We start from the raw sequence: 21250 nt of genomic DNA, 5'->3' as shown, positions 1-21250 counted from the left end.
GGGAGAGTCACCAGGAGCAGCTGCAAAAAAAGCCAGCATTTAGACAAAACTGAAAGCGGGTTGGGGGACCAGGCAGACATTATGTCACCCAGGGCCAAGAAGAGAGGCGAGTCCTGTACTGGAGTGAGTTTTAGTAAGCGGAAGAAGGGCCTGTCCGGGAGCATGGCTGGACCTAGACGCTTTGGATCCTCAAGCAGAATGACCTTCATCCATACCCTCCACCCAGTCCACACTGCCAGCCTCCAACCAGCTGGATCAGAATGGTGTCGGAAGCTTGAGACCGCCAAATAACACTTATTCACCGTCTCCTCTGCTGTCTGCCTCTGGAGACAAGACCTTACACTAGGCAGCTTCTCTTGAGCCCGACTCCCTTAACATCCACCAAACCTGGACAGCCATCCACAGAATGGGTCAGCCACAAGCAACTCTCTAAGCTGTGCATTAGATAAACTGTTTTTTGCAAGGTTCTCAGAGGTATTCTACAGTGTGAATAAGAGTTGAGCATTAGAATGAGATAAGCTTAATTTTCCCCCCACCTTCCTTGCTGTGTGATTGTGAACATAAATGATGAACCTCTCTAACCCTCAGTTTTCCCATCTGTAAAATAGGGGTAAGGTAATAGTAGACTAAACTCCTAGGCCCTTATGAGTATTAAATAAGAGAAGCTCTGTAAAGCCTTTTGCACAATGTTTAAAATATGTTATTCCAAACCATAATAATAGAAGTTTAGCAAATTGTATAGCAATAAAGTGGTATCAAGAGAACTTTCTTAGTCACATTTTTAGTCAAATGCCATGTATTTAGAAGGGGAAAAAAAAGACTACAAAGTCAATGATGGGCAAATTGATTCACATGTGTTCTTAGTTTATAAGAAAAAGAGAACATTAAGGTTTGGTTGCCTTTGTGGGCAAGTTATATAACAATTCTTTGAATATAAAAGCCATTCACTAGCTAATTACAAATTAGCCAATTGCCCCCTGTTTCAAGTCAGTAAATGGCCAATTGGAGATGCAATTAGTTAATTGCCATTATAATTAGCTTCATGAACAGTTGCTTTTTTAAATCATACACAAAAAACAAAGAGCTCAGGTTGGTCTTGCTCAAATTTGAACCAAATACTTTAGGCAGTATCCTAAAATACCACTCTTAATACCACTTTGCTAAATTGTGTGATTATCTGAAAGTAGGAACAGAATCCTTTGAACTCTGAGATTCTCAGATGATTTGGAATAAATTCTGCCTTTTTGAAATTATAATTCATTACTTTTGATCAAAATTTTCAGAGCATCTATGCCAAGAGAATTCTGCTTTAAAAATAAAATTCCAAGCAACAATAATTACCTGGCACACAAATTCTGGTTTTAGGGTTGTATTTGTAAGTTCTTCTGGCTTCTTGTGCTCCTCCTCCATGTAAGGATGTGAGTGCGGAGTGCTAGTTTCATGACCACCAGGAATTTCTCTTAACCAACCCTGGACCTGCATTACACCTGAAACCACATCACATATGCCTTTGAGTGAAGGCACATGAAAAGTGTCATAAGTCACAGGTGGATTAAACTTAGGGTAGGAGGATACAGAATTGACAGATAAGTGCTTGCAATGGAGATTAAAAAACAAATTTTTCCTACTTGACAGTTTTGTCTAGGGTTGGCAATAAGAGATCATAATTCACAAAAGGAAACAGTTAAGGCAAAAATATCCGAGCAGTTTTGCACATTCCCTCTTAATGCTTTTCTTTGCAGTAGTTAGCTCTGGAATTAGCATCCAAAATGACAAGTGCCAAGTCTTTGCCAATAACAAGGATGATGTCTTCACTAGCAATTCTGATGAGTAAGACCTTAGACCGTTAATTTATTATGTTATTCCTCTATAATCGAGAGGAAAAGAGTCACCAACAAACAGACCTAGAAAATGTCTTTGCTTTATATAAAATTACCAAGATGCAGTTCATCCTCAACCCTGGGCCTGATTCCTTTACAGTTAGTCATAGAAGGTTTGATAGAGTTTTGGATTAAAATCTATCACTATCAGTCAGCTGATGTCAACCAGTCGCCATTATTAGTGCAATTACAGTCATTCTGATCGATTTCAATCACAGTGCTAGAATGTGATAGAAAAGATTGTTGGGCTTCATTTTTAAACTTTTTGCCTGTTATTTCTGCAGGTTAAATGCCTCTTGTAAAACAGCTTTATAGGTATTACAGTCATAAACCTGAGTGACTGAGAAATGGGAGAGGAAAAAAAAAAACCCACCTTTTATTGAGAATGAAGAAGGAGGAAGGATTGAAGTGCATGAGGAAAAGCATTAGGTGTCCAGACATATAAAGAGTCAGTCGTAGAAATTTGACAAGGTGCTGTGTGTCTGCCTCATGAATAGAAACAAAGCCCTATGTGTGGGGGTCTCCAAAGCCTTAGATGTTGCTGAGTCTCATACAGGCCTTGCAAGGAATCTATAAGCATAGTAAAACTTTTTAATAAAGTGCTTTGCCACTCTTAGGATTTCCTTCTAATGTAAGTGTACGGTAATACACAAGCAGCTCTCACTATCTCACACACAGGGTGTGGTAGGGCTCAGTGCTGCTTCAGGCATCAATGTAATGCTTTCAAAGGCCCTACCTACCTCCCAAACAAACACCTAGAAAGCTCTCCTGGATCTCTTTCACCCTGGTGAGCACTCTGAGGGGCAGACAGGCCCAGCTGGAGTGTGCAGGTCCAGCCAGTCCTCTGCATTAAGAAGTCTGAAATAGTCCAAATAGGATTTCATTTGCTTTCCTGGCTTCATGGGCTTCTTTTGATAGGAGTCACCATGGCAACGATGTCCCAGAGGTGTGTTCTAGGAACACAATTTTAACACTATTAGCATGAAAGGAGCCCACGACATGCTCAGAAGTTTTCTGCAGATGACAGATGACTGATCCATATTGTGATAATAACCCTGACCTTTCTGTTTTCACTCTGTAGCCATACATTGGCTATTTTAAAGTTTCATTTGTTTTGATTTTAGTTTTTTTTAGAGACAAGGTCTTGCTCTGTTACCCAGGCCAGAGTGCAGTGGCATGATCATAGCTCACAGCAACCTCAGTCTCCTGGGCTCAAGCAAGCCTCCCATCTGAGCCTCCTGAGTAGCTAGGACCATAGGCATGTGCCACCATGGCTGGTTAATTTTTCCATTTTTTCTAGAGACAGGGTCTCGCTATGTTGCCCGGGCTGGTCTCAAACTCCTAGCCCCAAGTGATCCTCCCACCACGCCTGGCCCTTACTTTGAAGTTTTTAAACACACCTTCAGTAAACCACTTTTAATAGCTGAAGGAGAAAAACAAATGCCTCCTCTACCATGATTTGGCCCAATGCCTGTGAGGGAAAAATCCATCTGACTACATTTTTTCAGCAGTCATTCCTGTATCTTGCCAACACATCATAGAATATAGGTCAGTGATGCTTTTTCTTTTCTTTCATGAGTGTGATTTCATCGTTTATTTCATTCATAGGAGGCAAGTCTGATATGCTGACTAAAGCACCAGGCTTTCTGTGCTTTGGATTTTAACATCAGCTTGGGTTCCCTCCCTTACACAACGCGTCCTTCCCTATCCCCAACACCTCCTCCCTCTCTGTCCCAGCAGGTTTCACCAGCAACACAACAGATGCAGCCAACCCAGACAATACAGCCGCCCCAGCCCACAGGGGGGCGCCGGCGAAGGGTGGTGGACGAGGATCCAGATGAGAGGCGACGGAAATTTCTGGAACGGAACCGGGCAGCTGCCACCCGCTGCAGACAGAAGAGGAAGGTCTGGGTGATGTCATTGGAAAAGAAAGCAGAAGAACTCACCCAGACAAACATGCAGCTTCAGGTGCAGCCCACGTTGTCTTTCCCCGGGACTCAAAGGCCCTCTGCTCCGCCGGCATTTCCTGCCTCACAGGCACTTGTTGACATAAGCAGTGATACCACACACTTAGTCCACAGGGGAGCTGCAGCCTGCTCCTAGAGCTTTATGAATTCTGGGACACTCCACACGACAACATTAACCGTTCCATTTTCAATCAGTTTGCCCACAAAGCTCTGAGAAGGAGAGACCACCCAACTAAGTGGTAGGGCTGGGGGCACAGGCTTTAATGGGACAGAGATCCAAACCCTGGTTCAGCAAGTACTTGCGAGGTTTAACTTCTGGTTCTCAGTTTCCTCCTCTACAGTATGGGAACAATAACTTTACAGAGTCGTTAGCTTAGGAGGAATAAACAAGTGAATGTCTCCAAAGCAGTTACACAGTGCATGAGGCAAAATAAACCTTCAAACTAAAAAGGAATTATTATATTCACTAGGTTGATGGGGCTGCCTTGGCTTATACTTGGTTATCTCTATTTTTGTTTCATAGAAGAGAGAAAGGTTTATGGTCATTATCCAACTCTGAAAGAAAAGGCATGTTTTCATCTCATTTTCCAACTCACCAAGATTTGAATCTTGCATGATTTTTGCTTTTTATGAATGGCTTAACTGGGGACATATTATAATGAGGCCCAGAAGTGTCTGGGAGTGTCTAAGAGAAAAGGAAGAAACTCTAGTACCCAGGGCTTCTCCAACAGACTTTATAGTTTATAATGATGCCATTCAGGGCATCTGTCCTAATGTTAAAAAGATGTACACTATTTATCAGCAGGAAAAAAAGGCAAGTAAATACACATGTATGTGACCCACAGTCCAGGGATAATGTTAAGAGTTGTGGATTATACTCCAGTGCTTCTAGAAGCTGAGAGAATGGCTAAAGAGAGAGGGGCAGGGAGGAACGTACTCCACATAGGGAGACTCTGCACCTTAAGAGTTCATGGGAGCTAGGCACAGTGGCCCACACCTGTAGTCCCAGCACGTTGGAAGGCTGATCACTTTGGGAGGTGAGTGGATCACGTGAGGTCAGGAGTTCGAGACGAGCCTGGCCAACGTGTGGAAACTCCATCTGTACCAAAAATACACACACAAAAAAAAGCTGGGTGTGGTGATGCTCACCTGTAGTCCCAGCTACTTAGTAGGCTGAGGCAAGAGGATTGCCTGATTGCAGGATGAGAGGCTGCAGTGAGCCAAGATCACACCACTGCACTCTAGCCTACGCAACAGAGACTCTGTTTCAAAAAAAAGAGTGCATGGCTAGGCATTGGTAGGTCACTTTCTTCTTCTTCCCATACCTAGTTCTCTGTGCATCCTTAGAAATGAACAATTAGGGTGCCAAACCCCAAAGCCTTTGCATATTCATTTCCATTAAATGGAAATGGCTTGACGCTTCCAGTGTACAAATTGAAAGTCCATAAGGAAAGTATATATGAGGACCTGAATTTCATAATTTATGGATGTTCACTTTTTTCCCCTAAATGGGTCATTCTTTTTGTAACAGACATGATGAACAAGAAACTGGGAAACATATAGCAGATATGAAGAAAATAAGCTAATGATTCCCCCACTAACTTGTGTACTGCGGGAAGATTGGGACTGTCTTACTACTCCCTCCCCCCACTATTATCTGCTGTTTATAGTGTAGTGTCTACACTTAGTAACTTATTTGTTGAATAAATTAGTGGGTTACCCTGTTTATAGAATAGTGTCTGCACTCGGTAACCATTTGTTAAATAAATGAATGAATTCCTCATTGCTGGAGTGTCTAAGAGTTGGCTGCCTGACCACTTGGCAAGGACGTGATTGCAGAGAGTCAAGCTGGACCAGAGAAATGGCTGGACTCAAACACCTTTAAAGCCACTTGTAGAATCTGACAGGCACAGTAGTATCTGAGAAGCTTTTAGAAACGATGCGGTTAAACACTTTTCTCTTCTGAGACGGGGCCTCACTCCATTGCCCAGGCTGGAGTGCAGTGGTACAATCATGGCTCACTGCAGCCTTGACCTCCAGCACTCAAGTGTTCCTCCCAACTCAGCCTCCCGAGGTGCACAGTACCATGCCTGGCTAATATATATTTTTTTTTTCTAGAGACAAGATCTTATTACATTGCCCAGGCTGGCCTCAAACTCCCAGGCTCAAGCAATCCTCCCACCTCGGCCTCCCAAAGTGTTGGGATTATAGGCATGAGCCACTATGCCCAGCCAAGCATTTTTAATATTAATAATCATATTTTAATTTTGATGTGTATTGTAAAATGTAATTTGAAGATCAAATCTGCAGTTTTAAGATATTAGTAAGAAGGCTAAATTATTAAAAATTGAGTTAATTTGCACAAACATGTTAAGTAAATAAGTTATTGTATATGTGAACCTAGTAAATATTACAGCAGTGGTTCTGTAATAACTGAAGGGGGGAACCCCAGGAACTGGCCACCATTTCTGAGGTCTGCAGAAGGATGGTGCAAACATGTAGGTTTTCTTAATTTTGGCCCTGTTGACTTCTGGGCTGGATCATTCTTTGTTGTGCCCTGTGCGTTGCAGGCAATGTAGCAGCGCCCTTGGCCTTTACCCACTCTGTATCAGGAGCACACCTTCCAACTAGGACAACCAAAGAGTCTCCAGACATTGCCAGATGTTGCCTGGTGGTGGCTGGGAAGGGAGGTTGGGTGGTAAAATCAGCCTTAGTTGGGAGCCACTGCTTAGATGAAGGAGCCAAAAGTAGCCGGCTGGCACTTATCAGATGCCAAGTCTTTAAATCCGTTTTAACTAAAATGAGTCCTTGCAGAATTCCTTCAGGGTATAGACTATGATCCTAATACATGAAAACATAGAGGAGTCATAGCAGAGAGCCAGGAAAGTAAAGATGCCCATTGACTTTGAGGCCAGAGGTGTTCGTGACTTGGCCTTCGCATATGTATGAGTATTTTTACAAAACACACAAGGTAAATTTACCCTTTGCTAGACCCTAATGCACTGATTTTTCTCACATTTCTTTAGAGCCAAATGGCTAAGGAAAAAAGAAACTAGAACTCTAGTTCCCAAAACCAGAAAAAAAAATCTTACTGAGTTCATGTAACAGGCACTAATATCTTTTGGTGGTTAAAACGGTACCCAAAAAAGGGACAGTCTCTGAACAGACTAAATTGTTGATATTTTCCAACCACTGCTTTGCCTTGGAGGGACAGAAGCCACAACCACCCAGTGTTCTCTGTGAAACTGAGTGTCCTGCATCAGGCCCTGGGATGCTGGAGAGGATGCTGCAGATTCCGCTACCTTTGAATGACCCTTTCCCTCTCACTGGACCTTTGTCAAAAGAAAAAGGTGTCTCTCTTGAGGCTGGACCAGTGAGCCAAATTTTAAGTAAACAGAAATGGAAGGTGCTAAGCAAACAAACTCCAGCCAAACGGAATATCCAAGGTCTGGATGGCCAGCTGCCACTTTTGAGTTGTTTTCCAGCACAGAACCCTCTAGTTAGGCTGCAGCATTTCAGATTGGAAAAATCAGACCTAAGAAAACAAAATCAAACTCCCAGACTTCATTTCCTAGTCTCACAACACATCTCTGGCCAGGTCAACAAAGGTGTAGGAATTGGGGAAAATATTAGAAACCACCTAATCGGACACTTGATGGAGAGAGAAACTGTGATTAGGGAAATGAGCGGTCTTCCCTAATGCCACACAATGAGTAGGTGGCAGAATGAGGACTCGGGGAAGTCTCCTGTTGACCTAACCCACTGCTTTGTGATCTTTTATTCTAGAAACTTCGTAAACCAAAGGAATCCATGTTCTTTTTTTCTGATACTAAGTGACTAAGATCAGCTCTAAATTCACCAGCCGCTGATGTACTCAGTAGAACGTTTGTGTTCAGTAGAGGATATGGAAATCATCTGGTCACCCATGGAAATAATTGCTTTTCTTTTTTAGTGCAAAGACACATGGTCTAAGTTGCTGCTGAAATTCTGGACACATGAGCCCAGGTCTGGGACTTGGCAAGAGAATAGGCCAGATGGGAACTGTTGCTTGACAAATTGAAAGTCCTTTGTTTCAGAGTGAACCAAACCTGGTCTCAGCTAATCTACCAAAAAAAAAAAAAAAAAAAATGAGGGGAGGGTATATTGTAGGGCCCATTTTGATAATTATTTTTTTGGCACAAACTACTGTTTACACCAAAAAGCACTGCAGATTTATCATATAAATAATGACATCCCCAAAGCTGAACACTGCAAATGTAGCTATTAGGGATTTGTTGGAGTGCTTGCTTAGAGTATGTTATTGTAGTATTGAATATCTCTATGGAGTGCTGCTTCATCCCAAGGCAAACTGTGGGTTTACAAATAGATCAATCCAACTGGCTGTACCCTCTTACAGTCGCTAAGCAGCTCACTGCTTTAGAGGGGCAAACTCAAGTGGGTTTAGAAAAATGAAAAACCGAAGAGGTGGTTTCTACCAGACAATCGATACATATGATTAATACCTTGTTTTTACAAAGTACTTTTATATTAAAACCTAAAACTCTTCTTATAACCTACATGGGGGAATAAAAAATGATTTTCCTCAATTTATAAAGCAAGGTAATTCAGAGTAAGAAAATGCCTCCAGAAGGCCTGGCTTTTATTTTCCTACTAGACTTGCAGGCCACATTTGATTTCTTTTATGCATTTTGAAACATTCACTATCTGGTTGTTCTCTTCCAAAATGAATTCAAGGTGATTCCACTTATGTTCCCTTGAAAACGGTTTTTACTTAAAATACAGTCTAGTATTTGAGCATTTCCTACGCTAGTCAGTCTTTCACTATGGAATCTTTAAGATGATCATCCACGTGCACAGCACACAATTCATTCTTCTTTGTCCGGGATAGCAATTCTTGACCTTTCTTAAGCCAAAGGCCCCTTATGAAATATGATGAAGTCTCCATAGATGCTCTCTCAGCAATATGGACACATAAATGGACATACAAAATTTTTCTCTAAGTGAAACCATAAATATTGCTTTGGAATCTGCCCTACTATAATTTGGAAGCATAAGAGGTGCTAGAACTGGCTCCCTTATGAAATGTCAGACCTGAATTATAAGCATGTTTGAGCATATCAAAAGTAATGAATAAAAGTCAAGATTGAATCCTTCATTAGATAATTGAGTAATCTGCTTTCTCAGTAGAATGTGACACAAAATCGCTTGTAGAAAAAAAAATTCTTTCTGGAAGGAACTTAGAGAACTAATTCAACCATTGTGTTTTATTCTTGGCTGGCGGCAGCTTGGGAACTCAAACCCCATTATTCTCAACTCTCAGAGGAGAGTTCCTTTTCCTACTGGATGCTGCCCCATGAATTTCTGTGACTTCTATGGTTATTAGGCCTTTGTTTAGTTCTTTAGCATCATAGTTATGTGCATGTGATATAAACAAGAAGCTAATTGCTCTTGTCTACTGAGGACATTAATTGGTGTTTATTTCCCCACCATAATGTGGCTAAATAACATAATTATTAACACGCTACATTAAGAAATACGTCCTGCCAGGCACAGTGGCATGTGCCTGTAATCCCAGCACTTTGGGAGGCTGACGCTGGAAAATCACTTGAGGTCAGGAGTTCAAGACCAGCCTGGGCAAAATAGCTAGACCCCCATCTTTGCAAAACAATTTTTAAAATTAGCTGAACGTTGTGGCACATGTCTGTAGTCCCAGCTACTCAAAAGGCTAAGGTGGGAGGATTGCTTGAGCCCAGGAGGTAGAGGCTGCAGTGAACCATGACGGTGCTACTGCAGTCCAGCCTGGACAACAGAGCAAAACCCTTTCTCTATAAAAATACAAAAAGAATATGTTCATTTTCACATATATCTTTAAGTGATGGTCAGTCGTCTCAATAGTCTCTGGGTTCTGCATTTTTACAGACCCTCACAATACTCAGCTTTGGTCTCTGTACTTACAACGTATTGCTTTATTAATAAAATGTTTTGCTGTTCAAAGACTAAGTGCTACCAAAGTCATATACTTTGTATGGGGCTTTGGTGATAGGCCAGGGTACCACATGTGCTGATTGGTGCTCTTTCATAGTAAAACAGCCTTATGAAAGCAAAAATTGATTGTGAAACAGGGGCATGCCAAGTATCATAGGCAGTTAGCTCTTTGCCAACTGTAGAGACTCAGAGAATGGAATTTAGAGTGTTTTTTTAGGGAAGGGGCAATGAACACTTTGTGCCTGAAAGATCAAATGCTGCTTAGAAAGGTTTGACTGCCCAGAACATAGCAGGGGAAGAAATGGAGACTAAATTCAACCTCTCCAAAGTGGCCACCAGACGAGGTGTGTTTCTTCCTCCAAAAGCGTAAGAAAGCAGGAGAACCCAGTATTGTTTTTAATACTTTTGTTTGTTGTTTTCTAGGTAAAAAAGTATGGATTTGCTAGAAATTGGAACTTGATTCCACTTTCTAAGATCCATTGTCTACATTATCTGCAGCTGAGGGCTTCTACTCAGGTTGCAAGGTGTCTGGCAGTTTTGATTTCAGAAAAGTGTTATTTCTTAGTCTAAATGCAAATAATACATTTCCTTCTGAAGCAAATACACACACACACACACACACACACACACACACACACACACATCTCTGTTTCCTTTTTTGTTTGGTTGATTTTTTTAAAACCAGAGATTCCTTTCATATGATGGTCTAGAAGTAATTTTCTTTTATATGTTCTATTTTGAGCAGAGGGAAAACTGGGAAAAAGAAAAAAAGGCTATCTGAATTTAGATAGGTATAAAATCAAAGAGGAAGAAGTTAGTGTTTAAGGCTAAAATAAGCTGTCCTCTAAGTTATCCCATGATCCTGGAATTGACAGGGTCAATTTTGGTTTCCACAGAGTCCCTTATCAATCATATTCATTTGGAGTTGGGAGATACAATTTGCCTTCTTGAATGTTCTGAGATGTAAGAGCAGTTTTCTTGTTTCATTAAGTCATTTCTTCAGCATTAGGGCTGATTTCCCAAATAGCCATTTTTATTTGGTAAAAATAAAGTTTGGAAGAGAAAGGGAATGACATGAGATTTGTAGATGAGATTTTTATTATTTTGTTATTTTTATTTTTGTTTTGTTATTAATATTACTCAATATGTGGTTGCTTATAATGTATTCACAAAGAAATTTAGAAATGGGAGGTATTCCTTAAAACAGATTTCATATTTTTAGAGTAACTTCTAGAGTCCCTAGCATACTTTCCTAGGTGATAAATACATGGCTGAAAAGCCAAGCTCGTATTGAAAGTGTAGACACAACTTAATGACAGCAATGTTCATCATCCCTTTCTGTGCGCATGCATCTTTTAGATTTCCTGCATGTGAAGTATAATGCCTGGTGGCTGCAAATCAACTTTGACCAAAGAGAGGATATTATTGATCACAATTTTTAAATGGCTTATTCAAGATAACACTACCTTTACAGTTTACTTTTATCAAGTGGAAGCATCTCAGAGCCGCCGTCTATTTTATATTTACGTTTGTAGACAATGGGTGCCAAGTTTGTTATTTTACAAAGCTACAAGCATACCTTTGTCAATGGCTACTAATACTTGAGATCTGAGGCGCTTATGTGAGTAAATAAGAAGAAAACCCCACACTATCCACAATATTCTGATACAGAAGGGGGAAAGAGTATTTTATAGACTGAAATTGGCCAAATAATCGATGAACTCAATCAAATTAATTCAATCATGGCCCAAAACTTCCTTGCCTCTTGCCTCCCTGAGCTGACATCATCCCACCTGCACCTGACCAACACATGCACATGAGCTTCCGTGCCTCCTGCTCCTGGGCATCAGGCAGGTGGACGTGCTCTGCTGAACAGTAGCCCATGAACAGTAGTTGCCAACTACTGGACAGCTGGTGGGAGGAGCAGGGATTCATGGCTAAAGGTCAATTTATTTTCAAATATACTTTTTAGATCAAGCAACACAGACTTCTTCTGGAAAATCTGATGGTACACAGGTCAGCTTATTCTGATTGCATTTCAAGTGGAAGCCACAAATCCTACCACATAATTCTGCCCATTGTATGCCTCACATTCGCATTCTCAATTGGATGTCAACCCGAGCTTGTGAAGGTTACGATAGCTAAATGTATTAAGTGCTTAGTATGCCCTGGACATTGTTCTAAGTGTTTCCCATATATTACCGTATTTAATCCTCACAGTAACACAAATAATCTTGTACACTTCTTATGCCCAACTTATAATGAGTTTGCTGGAGCTCAGCTGGGGTATCTGCCTAGGATCACACAGTAAGTGTGGAGTAAGGATTCTCACCTGGTTTCAGTGCCCATCACCTAAGGGTGTGGTCTAGCCTTTTCATAAGGTTCAGCTCTTAAGTTAAAACCTAGTCTCTTTAGAAAGCCCCTGGTAAATGTGAAGAGGGCCAAATTAAAGGTAAGCTACAAACTTTCAGGCGAACCACACTCAACAATACTCTTCATGTCATTCAGACATAACAGAAAAGTTTGCCAGTGTTGTTGTTGAATGTGCACAGGCCTTGGGGTTTGTATCCTCTGGTCTTCTCAACATGGTTTTAATATATCTCTTTCAGAATGAAGTGTCTATGTTGAAAAATGAGGTGGCCCAGCTGAAACAGTTGTTGTTAACACATAAAGACTGCCCAATAACAGCCATGCAGAAAGAATCACAAGGATATCTAAGTAAGTCACCGACTTTTTCACTTTTCTTTAGTGTCCAACTTTTTTGCCACTAAGTTTGCCCTGAATTTGATTGAAAGAGCAAAAATGAAGTGTAGACTGTACTTCCAGGCAGATATACTAGAATTCTTGAGTGGCTGCCAGACTATTTTCCAAGGAGATCCCTTTTTCCTGACCCCTATGCAACACCATGCCCACCACCTCCTGATAATTTCTGGCTACAACTTACCTGACATTTCAAAGTATTGAAAAAAAATACCAAATTCCAGTTTTGCAGCTGGTAAGAAAAGAACCAGCTGCAGCCCAGGTACCAGTGGCTTAGCCATCTCCTTCAGAAATACATGGGCTGGGAACCAGGCCTTGGATGAATCATATCCAGTGCCTCCAGATACACTGCATGTTACTCACTGGGCTGAAAAGCTGGTGACCTGGCCTCAGTTTACCAATAAGTAAAATGGACCCCTTCTTTCAGACCCCAGTTTCTGCATTTGGAGTCCAGTCGGTTAAATGATAGTTGAGTAGGGATGGTGGGAGGTGCAGGGATTCATGGCTGAAGGTCAATTTATTTTCAAATAATTTTTTAGATTGAGCAACACAGATTCTCCCACCACATGTGAGTATTTTTCCACATTTGATATACGGATGGCTATTTAAAAAGACAAGGTGGGGAAGTTCACATGACCATGACTTAAACACAGCAAATCATTTTACTGATACAGAAAGCATGGCTTTGCTCGTAGCTATAAACTGGAAAGGCACAGCATTGTGACAACAGTTGAAAATAAAGCTTTGAAATTAACTTTCAGAAGAAAATGTGTGAACCTTCTATTTCAAGTAAATATCTAGTACTGTGTCTCTGAGGAGTCCATAAGTCCATACAAAAAAGACCTATATTGGTGTGTGTGTATGTGTATGTGTTGTCTTTGTTTCCGCCCTAGGTCCGGAGAGTAGCCCTCCTGCAAGTCCTGTCCCAGCTTGCTCCCAGCAACAAGTCATCCAGCATAATACCATCACTACTTCCTCATCGGTCAGCGAGGTGGTAGGAAGCTCCACCCTCAGCCAGCTCACCACTCACAGAACAGACCTGAACCCGATTCTTTAAAATGCACCATCAGACCTGGCCTCCAAGAAGAGCTGTAGCATACCATGCGTCCTTTCTTTTAAGGGCATTTTTAGAATTAACTCAGACCTGGAAGACTCCTCAGCCCTTCAAAGACTGGCTTTCATTTTTATAGTTATTATGGAAATGTTGTCTTTTATACTTAGTTATATAAGAAAAAAGGGAGTTATGCAATTAATATCTATCAGCTTGGGAAACGCTTTGGTGCTTTTCTCCAATTTCCTGGTACCAGTTACTTGTTTATAAACTGAACCTTTTCTGTATATAGCCATGGTTTCATTCATATCAGCCCAACCCTTTGCCTGCAACATTGAATCTTGTTAAACCACAGCTTTTATCCAAAATGAGGCATACCTAGATGTCAAGTAAGATAGATCCAAGGTAACTGGGTAGGAAAACTTTTGACATCTTAACTCATGTTGAGTTTGTGCTGTGGTGTCACCAGAATCCCAGATAAACACGCAGCCTTTCCCACCATCTTTTTTCTTACTATAAAGTATTATAAGATCCACTGATGTCCAAATAATACCACTGAGTATCCCTTCACCTCTCCTTCCCTCGGTCCACTTGCTCGAATGCCCAGTTTTCCTCTCCATTTCCACTTTTTCTTGGGCTCCCTGTTTACTCTTCATTTTTACTTTCAATTGTTTTATTTTTTTCCCTTTAGCATTGCATGTGAAAAAGAAAATGATGTTTAAAGAAAAAACAAAAAAAAAAAAGCAAACCTCCAAAGCGTGGACCTAACCATTGCTTCACTTACACGTCACCCACAGCTGGAGTTCATTCAACTCTTGCTTTTCACAAAATAGTAACCACAAGATGTTTAATGTGCCTGATTTAATGTTTTTAATAATCAGAGCAAATAAAAGGTGGTTTAGTTATAAGTGAAGCACGGTTGGATACCAGCTGGGGAGACACTAGGGAAGGGAGTTTTGTAAGCCTTGATTGTGAAAGTCCAAATTTTGATGTGGGGATATAACATGACACCCTTGAATTGCAACCGGTTTTATATGGCCTGTCTGTAACAGTGAAAATCCATGTACTATATAATAATTCAGAAGGGCTCTATTCACTACACACAGATTATATGGTTCAATCATCAGCTGCTAATAGTCTAAGATTTATATTATTTTTTTTCTTAAGCCTATAGAACTGGCTTTGCTGTTCTGGGGGGTGAAAATAGACTAACTACTGGAGAAACAAAAAGAGAAAGAAAACCCAATGTTCCCATAGGGGCACTTTCAGCCTTCCCATGACAGTTAAGGCACGCTTTGACTGCTGAAGGAGCCCCATGGATGAAGCACAGGCTACTTCTCTCTTTGTCTTTTTTGAGACAGGGTCTCACCCATCACCCAGGCTGAAGTGCAGTGGTGCGACCATAGATCACTGCAGCCTCAACCTCCTGGGTTCAAGCGATCCTTCCACCTCCACCTCCCGAGTAGCTGGGAACACAGGCTCACACAATGTATTTTATTTTTATTTTAGAATAAAAGATGAGCTGTCCCTTATGTTGCCCCGCCTGGTCACAAATAATCCTCCTACTTCTTCTTCCCAAAGTGTTGGGATTATAGGCGTGAGCCACTGCACCCAGCCTTCTTCACTTTTCTGAATTATTCTGATTTATTTTCAACAACTTTTTAAAACATGCCCATGATACAAAGCAGATAGTCCCTGAACCACAGTCGTGCCTCCTTGAAACAAGCCATTCTACTGTGCTAATGTTTTAATATCGCATCTCACAAATATCAGGGGTGAATGTTTCTCCCTAGCAGTCTAGGCAGGTGCTGGTGTTTCATCTCCATTTGAATGCTTGAACTCTTAACGTGTGTGTGTGTGTGTGTGTGTGTGTGTGTGTGTGTTCATGAGTTTTAAAAGAACAGTATTTTACAAAAGGTGTAGCTTTTATAAGAGTTCAGAAAACGGAAGGATGTGTTTTTTTCTCTCACTATAGTATAAGAATCTATTTTGGAGAAAAAAAGAAAATATGAGGGTCTCGAAGCATGATTTTTATATAACTAGTTTCTGTTTTATCTAATAACTTACTTTTTAAATCAATATTTATCAACAATTTTTTCCGTGTATGCAGTGCTTTCAAAAGATGGTTTTGAGTGTCCAGTGAAACTTATGACTTGGATATATAGTTGAAGAATCAAAACAAAAGCAAAAAAAAGAAAAAAGAAAAAAAGCAAATGAAAGAATTTTTTATTATATTTTAGACAAACATATCATTTTCAAGTATTTTAAATACTGAATTCATAGTTGTTGTTTTTTAAATTCCAGCATGGTTTAATCTGACTGGCTTCCTAAGAAATATTTAAGACTTAGCTTTAAAAAGAAGTTAGTATTCATATCTCTGTTTTGAAATCAAAAATAATATTTCAAAATTCCTTCTTAGGACCATCTGTCTCCCCTCCCCCCACAAAAAGGAAAAAGAGTGCATTAAAATGTTTAGTTGGGTTTTTAAATTTTTATTTTATGTTTTGCTTTGTTTTAAGTGAACAATTTTTCTTTCTTTCCTGCATGCGTAGCACTTAATAAAATGGATTTTTTAAAAATCCACTAGTAATATCATATCCAGGGAGTGACTGTCACTACAATGATGGTTTAGTTTACTTCTGTTCCACCTTTTGATTGAAATATTTAGTTGTTAGGCTGAAAGCCTCTGCAGTTAAGAACGTGCCTGAGTTTTCTCCGTTCAGCAACTTGACAGTTTGACTGATGTGCATTATATATAGCTCAATTATGTCTGTTTTTTATGCTAAGTAGGAAAACCAACCACACACATTAGCAAACCGGCCTCAACATATAATTAGAATAAACTGTCTTCTTGTTCTACTCAGGGCCTTTAGGTGTGCTCATTCACGGTATGGAAATACAGTAAATGAAAGATTCCAACTAGTTGTCAGTGCTTCTTGAAATCCCAAACAGAAAGATACCCTGGTCAAATCCAGCACTTGGCTTATCAGTATTAACTCTTTTCCCTAAAGACCCAGCCATCACCAGACAACAGAATAATCAATCTGCCTAAAAATCCCTCCTCCTTGTCCTGTATTTTTGCCTATTTGGGAGAGTATCTTTGTACTCCATTCTCCTCCCCCAACCAGTTACTGGGTCACCCATCCATGTGTTTGCCAATCAGTCATTCATGGCCTTCAGAGCACCCGTCCTAAGGAAGGAAAATCCCACTGCACTGCCTCTCCCCATTCCTGTGTGGTTTTCTTGATCTGTGAGATCTGCCTCTGAGGTCACTGCCAGTCTCCCTGGGAACTTCTACAGTGCCTCCCCTGCCTTATGTGATGGGAGTTAACAACTCAGACAGGTACACCTGAGAGCATTTCTACCAGGTGAATTCTCAAGTGGAGGTGTCCACATCTTAATTGTTTCTCCTTGACACATTTCTCAGTCCACAATGCCAGGAGAGGTACAGTGAAAATCCCAGCCCTGGATGAATGTACTAATTTTAAAGCCAGGTGTGAAGTCGGATGTTTTCCCGTTACACTACTACTCACCCCTCTCCTGCCCCCACATCAATGTTTGCGAGTCACGGTCTTAAAAGAGCCTGTGGGAGACAAGCAGCTTGTGTGCTCTCACAGTATATATTACAGTGATGAGGGTGACTTAGAGCAAATACTCTTCAGAGCCTATGTAATCAGCGAAACAAAATGGAGAGCATATTCTGATAGAGGGGTGTCGATGGTGAATGTTCTAGTGGTTGTTGCCTGTTAAATAAATTTTTAGTGTGTAAGTTGAGTTTGTCATTAAAATCATAAACCAGCTGTGGTAACAGACAAGCCTTCAGCTGGGGGGTTTTAAGCCTCGGTAACTGCTATAAAACTAGCCATCCAGTTAGGATAGAATGTGTTTCTTTCTGGTTAAAAAAAGAAAAAAAAAAACCATCTAAGAAAATATATATGTATGTATGTGTGTATACAGTGGAATTCAAGGACCAAAGCAAAATTTGAACAGGAATCTATTAATTTAGAATTTTATAAGATATTTATTAATAAATGTTATTTTTAAACATTCCATTTGAACAGTATTCTTCTGTAGGATCTACTTTGTTTTTAAAGTGTTAGTCCATAATAAACTACTATAGTTGTGTGTATTTTCATTTTTTCAGGGTTTCAAATGGCTATTCTCCACCATTTGGTGGAAATGTTTGCTTAGATCTCTGTGCATAGACATTTCAAGGATTTTTATTGCTCTGTGAGTTATTTTTTAATCAACATTCTGAGCAGTTTTTTTTTTAAACGTTTATTTCTTTTTTCATTTTTAAAGTAAGCTCTTTCATTTAGGAAGCAGAGTTCAGCTAAAGGGAATCAGTAACTATAACTGGAACAGATTTCTTGTAGAAGTATAAAAAACAACTTCATCTCTGCCTCTCTCCACCCCATCCCAATTTCCTAGAAAGCCTTGCACTATTCAGCTCCCTTAGTGCTTTGTGTCCCTTCCTGAACAATATGCAGTAGCTTTAAGCCATTCAAGCTCCATTATGCAGTGTATCTGAGAAGGGAAAGGAAACAACCCATTTAAATTTGAATAAAACCGTGCCTATGCGAACAGTAGCAATTTAGAATCTCTTTTCTGCTTTTAAAATAATTTATATTTTAAAATTGCACTTTAGCTTTTTGATCTCTTTCTATTTCTCCCGTTCTCTTTCTAACCTCTTCTCTGTCCTCAAACTTGCCTTTGCTGTCCTTTCCAGTGCCCCCGACCCTTCCTCCAAGGCTCTGAGCTGCATCATTTAAAATACTTTACAGGTATTTGCACCAGGTACATTTATGTGCGTTCATTGGTAGCACAGCTGAGACCTGTGTCTCACGTCAGCCTAGGTGAAGCCTACCACAAGAATGCCAAGGAGAAGAGCCAGTACACGATATGGGTTTATACTTTTTATCCCTGTATTCATAGCATGTTTTTTTTTTTTAATGTTATATTATGCAACAGATGTGAGGCAGCAGCTAAGCTATACTTAAGAATTTTCTCTCATCTTCCAAACCAAAGTGTCCTGAATAAGCCAGGAGACTTATTCTTTTGTGCATTCTGGTGCACATTTGACTGTTGTCCTAGCCATAGACTCTCTGAGGCCACTGAAACAACAGTGGCCCTATCGGTTTCATTCCTAGGTCTCAAAAATACAATGTTGCCTTGTAACGTAATTAGGGACAGCACCTCTCTTTCACAATTGCAATCTAAGGTAGGATAAGATGACACAGCAGCAATAAACTTACAAGTTAAATTCAATACCAAAACAAACACAAAGAAATTTAAAAAACAAAAAACCTAGCTCGTCATATTGTGAAAACGAAAAAGTGTATGTCCATTCAAAATATTTTACTATTTCTTGTGGAGCTTTTCAGTGATGTAATGCTTGTAGCCAAATTGCTTAAAGAGTGTTTATATATTTTTTTCCTTATAAATTGTCTATTTTTTAAGAAAAACTATTTAACCACAAGCTGAAGTGGGGGGTAAGGCCAAATTGCCAACATTTGTTAAAAGATTAATACTCTTAAGTGGCACTCTGATACCTTTCCAAGCTTATCATCAGAAAGGAATCAATAATTACCAACTGTTGTATTTAGACCAACTTACAGTATCTAGCTCATTAGAAGCCAGAATCTAGAAAGCTCCTTATAAGCCGTTTAAGATATTCTTACATTGAGCTTCATATTATAGAGCTTTATAGGATTGATTTTTTACAACAGAATAATTTAGCCTCAGGGCTGAGAATGTGGAAGCTGAATAAATTAGCTTTAAATACATCATTAAAATCTTATGCACAATAAGCTCATTAGATTCTAGTTTTCTCCTTTAGAATACCAATGCCACAGACACTACAGCCGATCATGAAAGGTATCAGTTGTGCTGAGTGGAGGGGTGTGAGAGAAAGGACCCTTCCCAACCAGCAGCCAGTAGAAAATACAACCTACTCACCATTTTTCCTTCTAAGTTCTGCTAAATCACATCTGCCTCACAGAGAAAGGAGTGTTGCCTTTGAGAACTGTCTTGGAGAAAAGATAACCTTGAAATGTTCTCTCTAGAGAGGACATAGGGTTTGGGCTCCTCTGAAAAGGCCCAGAAAAATAGCTCAGTTCAAACACAATGTTCTAGGACAATTGGAATATAAATGTTGTCCAAAAATACAATTAAAAGAAAAAAGTTTAGCACTGTGTAAAGTAAGTGTTAACTGAGGAAGTCCCAAAAAAGGTGCTGTCACTTTAAGTTCTGGACTTGGGGGTTGTTATTTGTAAACAGCAAAGCATTTGTGTGTGTTTGTCTATTTGTAAAGCAACCACCTTCCTGATTGGAAGGAGAAAAAAGGGGTACATACATGTAAATACTTGCTGCAGCATTTACTATGTTTAATTTTGTGTTAAGTTTTTTGTTGCATCATGAACGCATTTATTGTTACCAATGGACAATAAGTTCATTAAGACTGTTCAACTAGGCCAGATTTTTACATCTCTTTCTAGCAAGAAGAGACAAGATTTTGTGCATTTGTACAAATGTTAATATCACTGCAATTCCAATATAATAAAGCACTCAAATACAAATAATATATGTCATCTTTGCATGATGAAATTTGGGGTTGGGGTAATGACTTCTGTTCCTCACATAGCCTTGTCAGAGGCATGCGAACCAGAGCAACTCCATCTTGAATAGGAGCTGGGTAATATAAGGCTGAGACCTACTGGGCTGCATTTCCAGATGGTTATGGCATTCCTTTTTTTTTTGAGACGGAGTCTTGCTCTGTGTCCCAGGCTGGAGTGCAGTGGCGCAATCTCGGCTCACTGCAACCTCTGCCACCCAGGGTCAAGCAATTCGCCTGCCTCTGCCTCCCAAGTAGCTGGTGCTACAGATTTGCGCCACCATGCTTAGCTAATTTTGTGTATTTTCGGTAGAGATGGGGTTTCACTCTGTTAGCCAGGATGATCTCTATCTCCTGACGTTGTGATCCGCCCACCTCGGCCTCCCCAAGTGCTGGGATTACACCCTGAACCACCGCGCCCAGCCTGGTTAAAGGCATTCTTAGTCAGAGGATGAGATAGAAGGTTCGCACAAGATACAGGTCATAAAGACTTTTCTGATAAAACAGTTTGCAGTAATGAAGCCAGCTAAATCCCACCCAAACCAAGATGGCGACAAGAGTGACCTCTGGATGTCCTCACCGCTACACTCCCATCAGCACTGCGACAGTTTACAAATGCCATGGCAATGACGGGACGTTATCCAACATGGTATAAAAAGGGGAGGCATGAATAATCCACCCCTTGTTTAGCATATCATCAAAAAATAATGATAAAAATGGGCAACCAGCAGCCTGGAGACTGCTCTATGCAGTAGCCATTCTTTTACTCCTTTACTTTCTTAATAAACTTGCTTTCACCGTACAGACTTGCTCTGAATTCTTTTTTGCATGAGCTCAAGAACCTACTCTTGGGATCTGGACCGGGACCCCTTTCCGATACCAGTCTCATTCATGACTTGTAAGCCAAAGCTTACCCGTTCAGGGTCTCCAGTATCTAGGGACAAGAAATATCAGACTTTCTCCTTCCCAGACCAGCACTACATTCCCACTGCCT

The 21250-nt window shown here is 40.3% G+C and overlaps 1 protein-coding gene across 7 annotated transcripts in view; it reads left to right on the top strand.

The window, feature by feature from the left end:
* The window catches only part of CREB5 (cAMP responsive element binding protein 5), a 420024-nt gene extending 399800 nt beyond the window's left edge, over positions 1 to 20224 (top strand). For 2 of the 7 annotated variants that reach the window (XM_032286910.1, XM_032286908.1), the window contains 3 exons: positions 3618 to 3848; positions 12442 to 12550; positions 13486 to 20224. In XM_032286910.1, the coding sequence (XP_032142801.1) occupies positions 3618 to 3848; positions 12442 to 12550; positions 13486 to 13649 (504 nt within the window). In that variant the 3' untranslated portion in view covers positions 13650 to 20224. Of the gene's footprint in view, positions 1 to 3617; positions 3849 to 12441 lie in introns of all 7 variants that reach the window. The other 5 variants (XM_032286912.1, XR_004271511.1, XM_032286909.1 and 2 more) reach the window with 5 other exon arrangements.
* The last annotated feature ends 1026 nt before the right edge of the window (positions 20225 to 21250 follow it).

This window comes from Sapajus apella, unplaced genomic scaffold (genome assembly GCF_009761245.1).
Source record: "Sapajus apella isolate SASKATOON/1434 unplaced genomic scaffold, GSC_monkey_1.0 scaffold19, whole genome shotgun sequence".
Lineage (NCBI taxonomy): Eukaryota > Metazoa > Chordata > Mammalia > Primates > Cebidae > Sapajus > Sapajus apella.
This window is presented reverse-complemented; position numbering and strand designations above follow the sequence as displayed.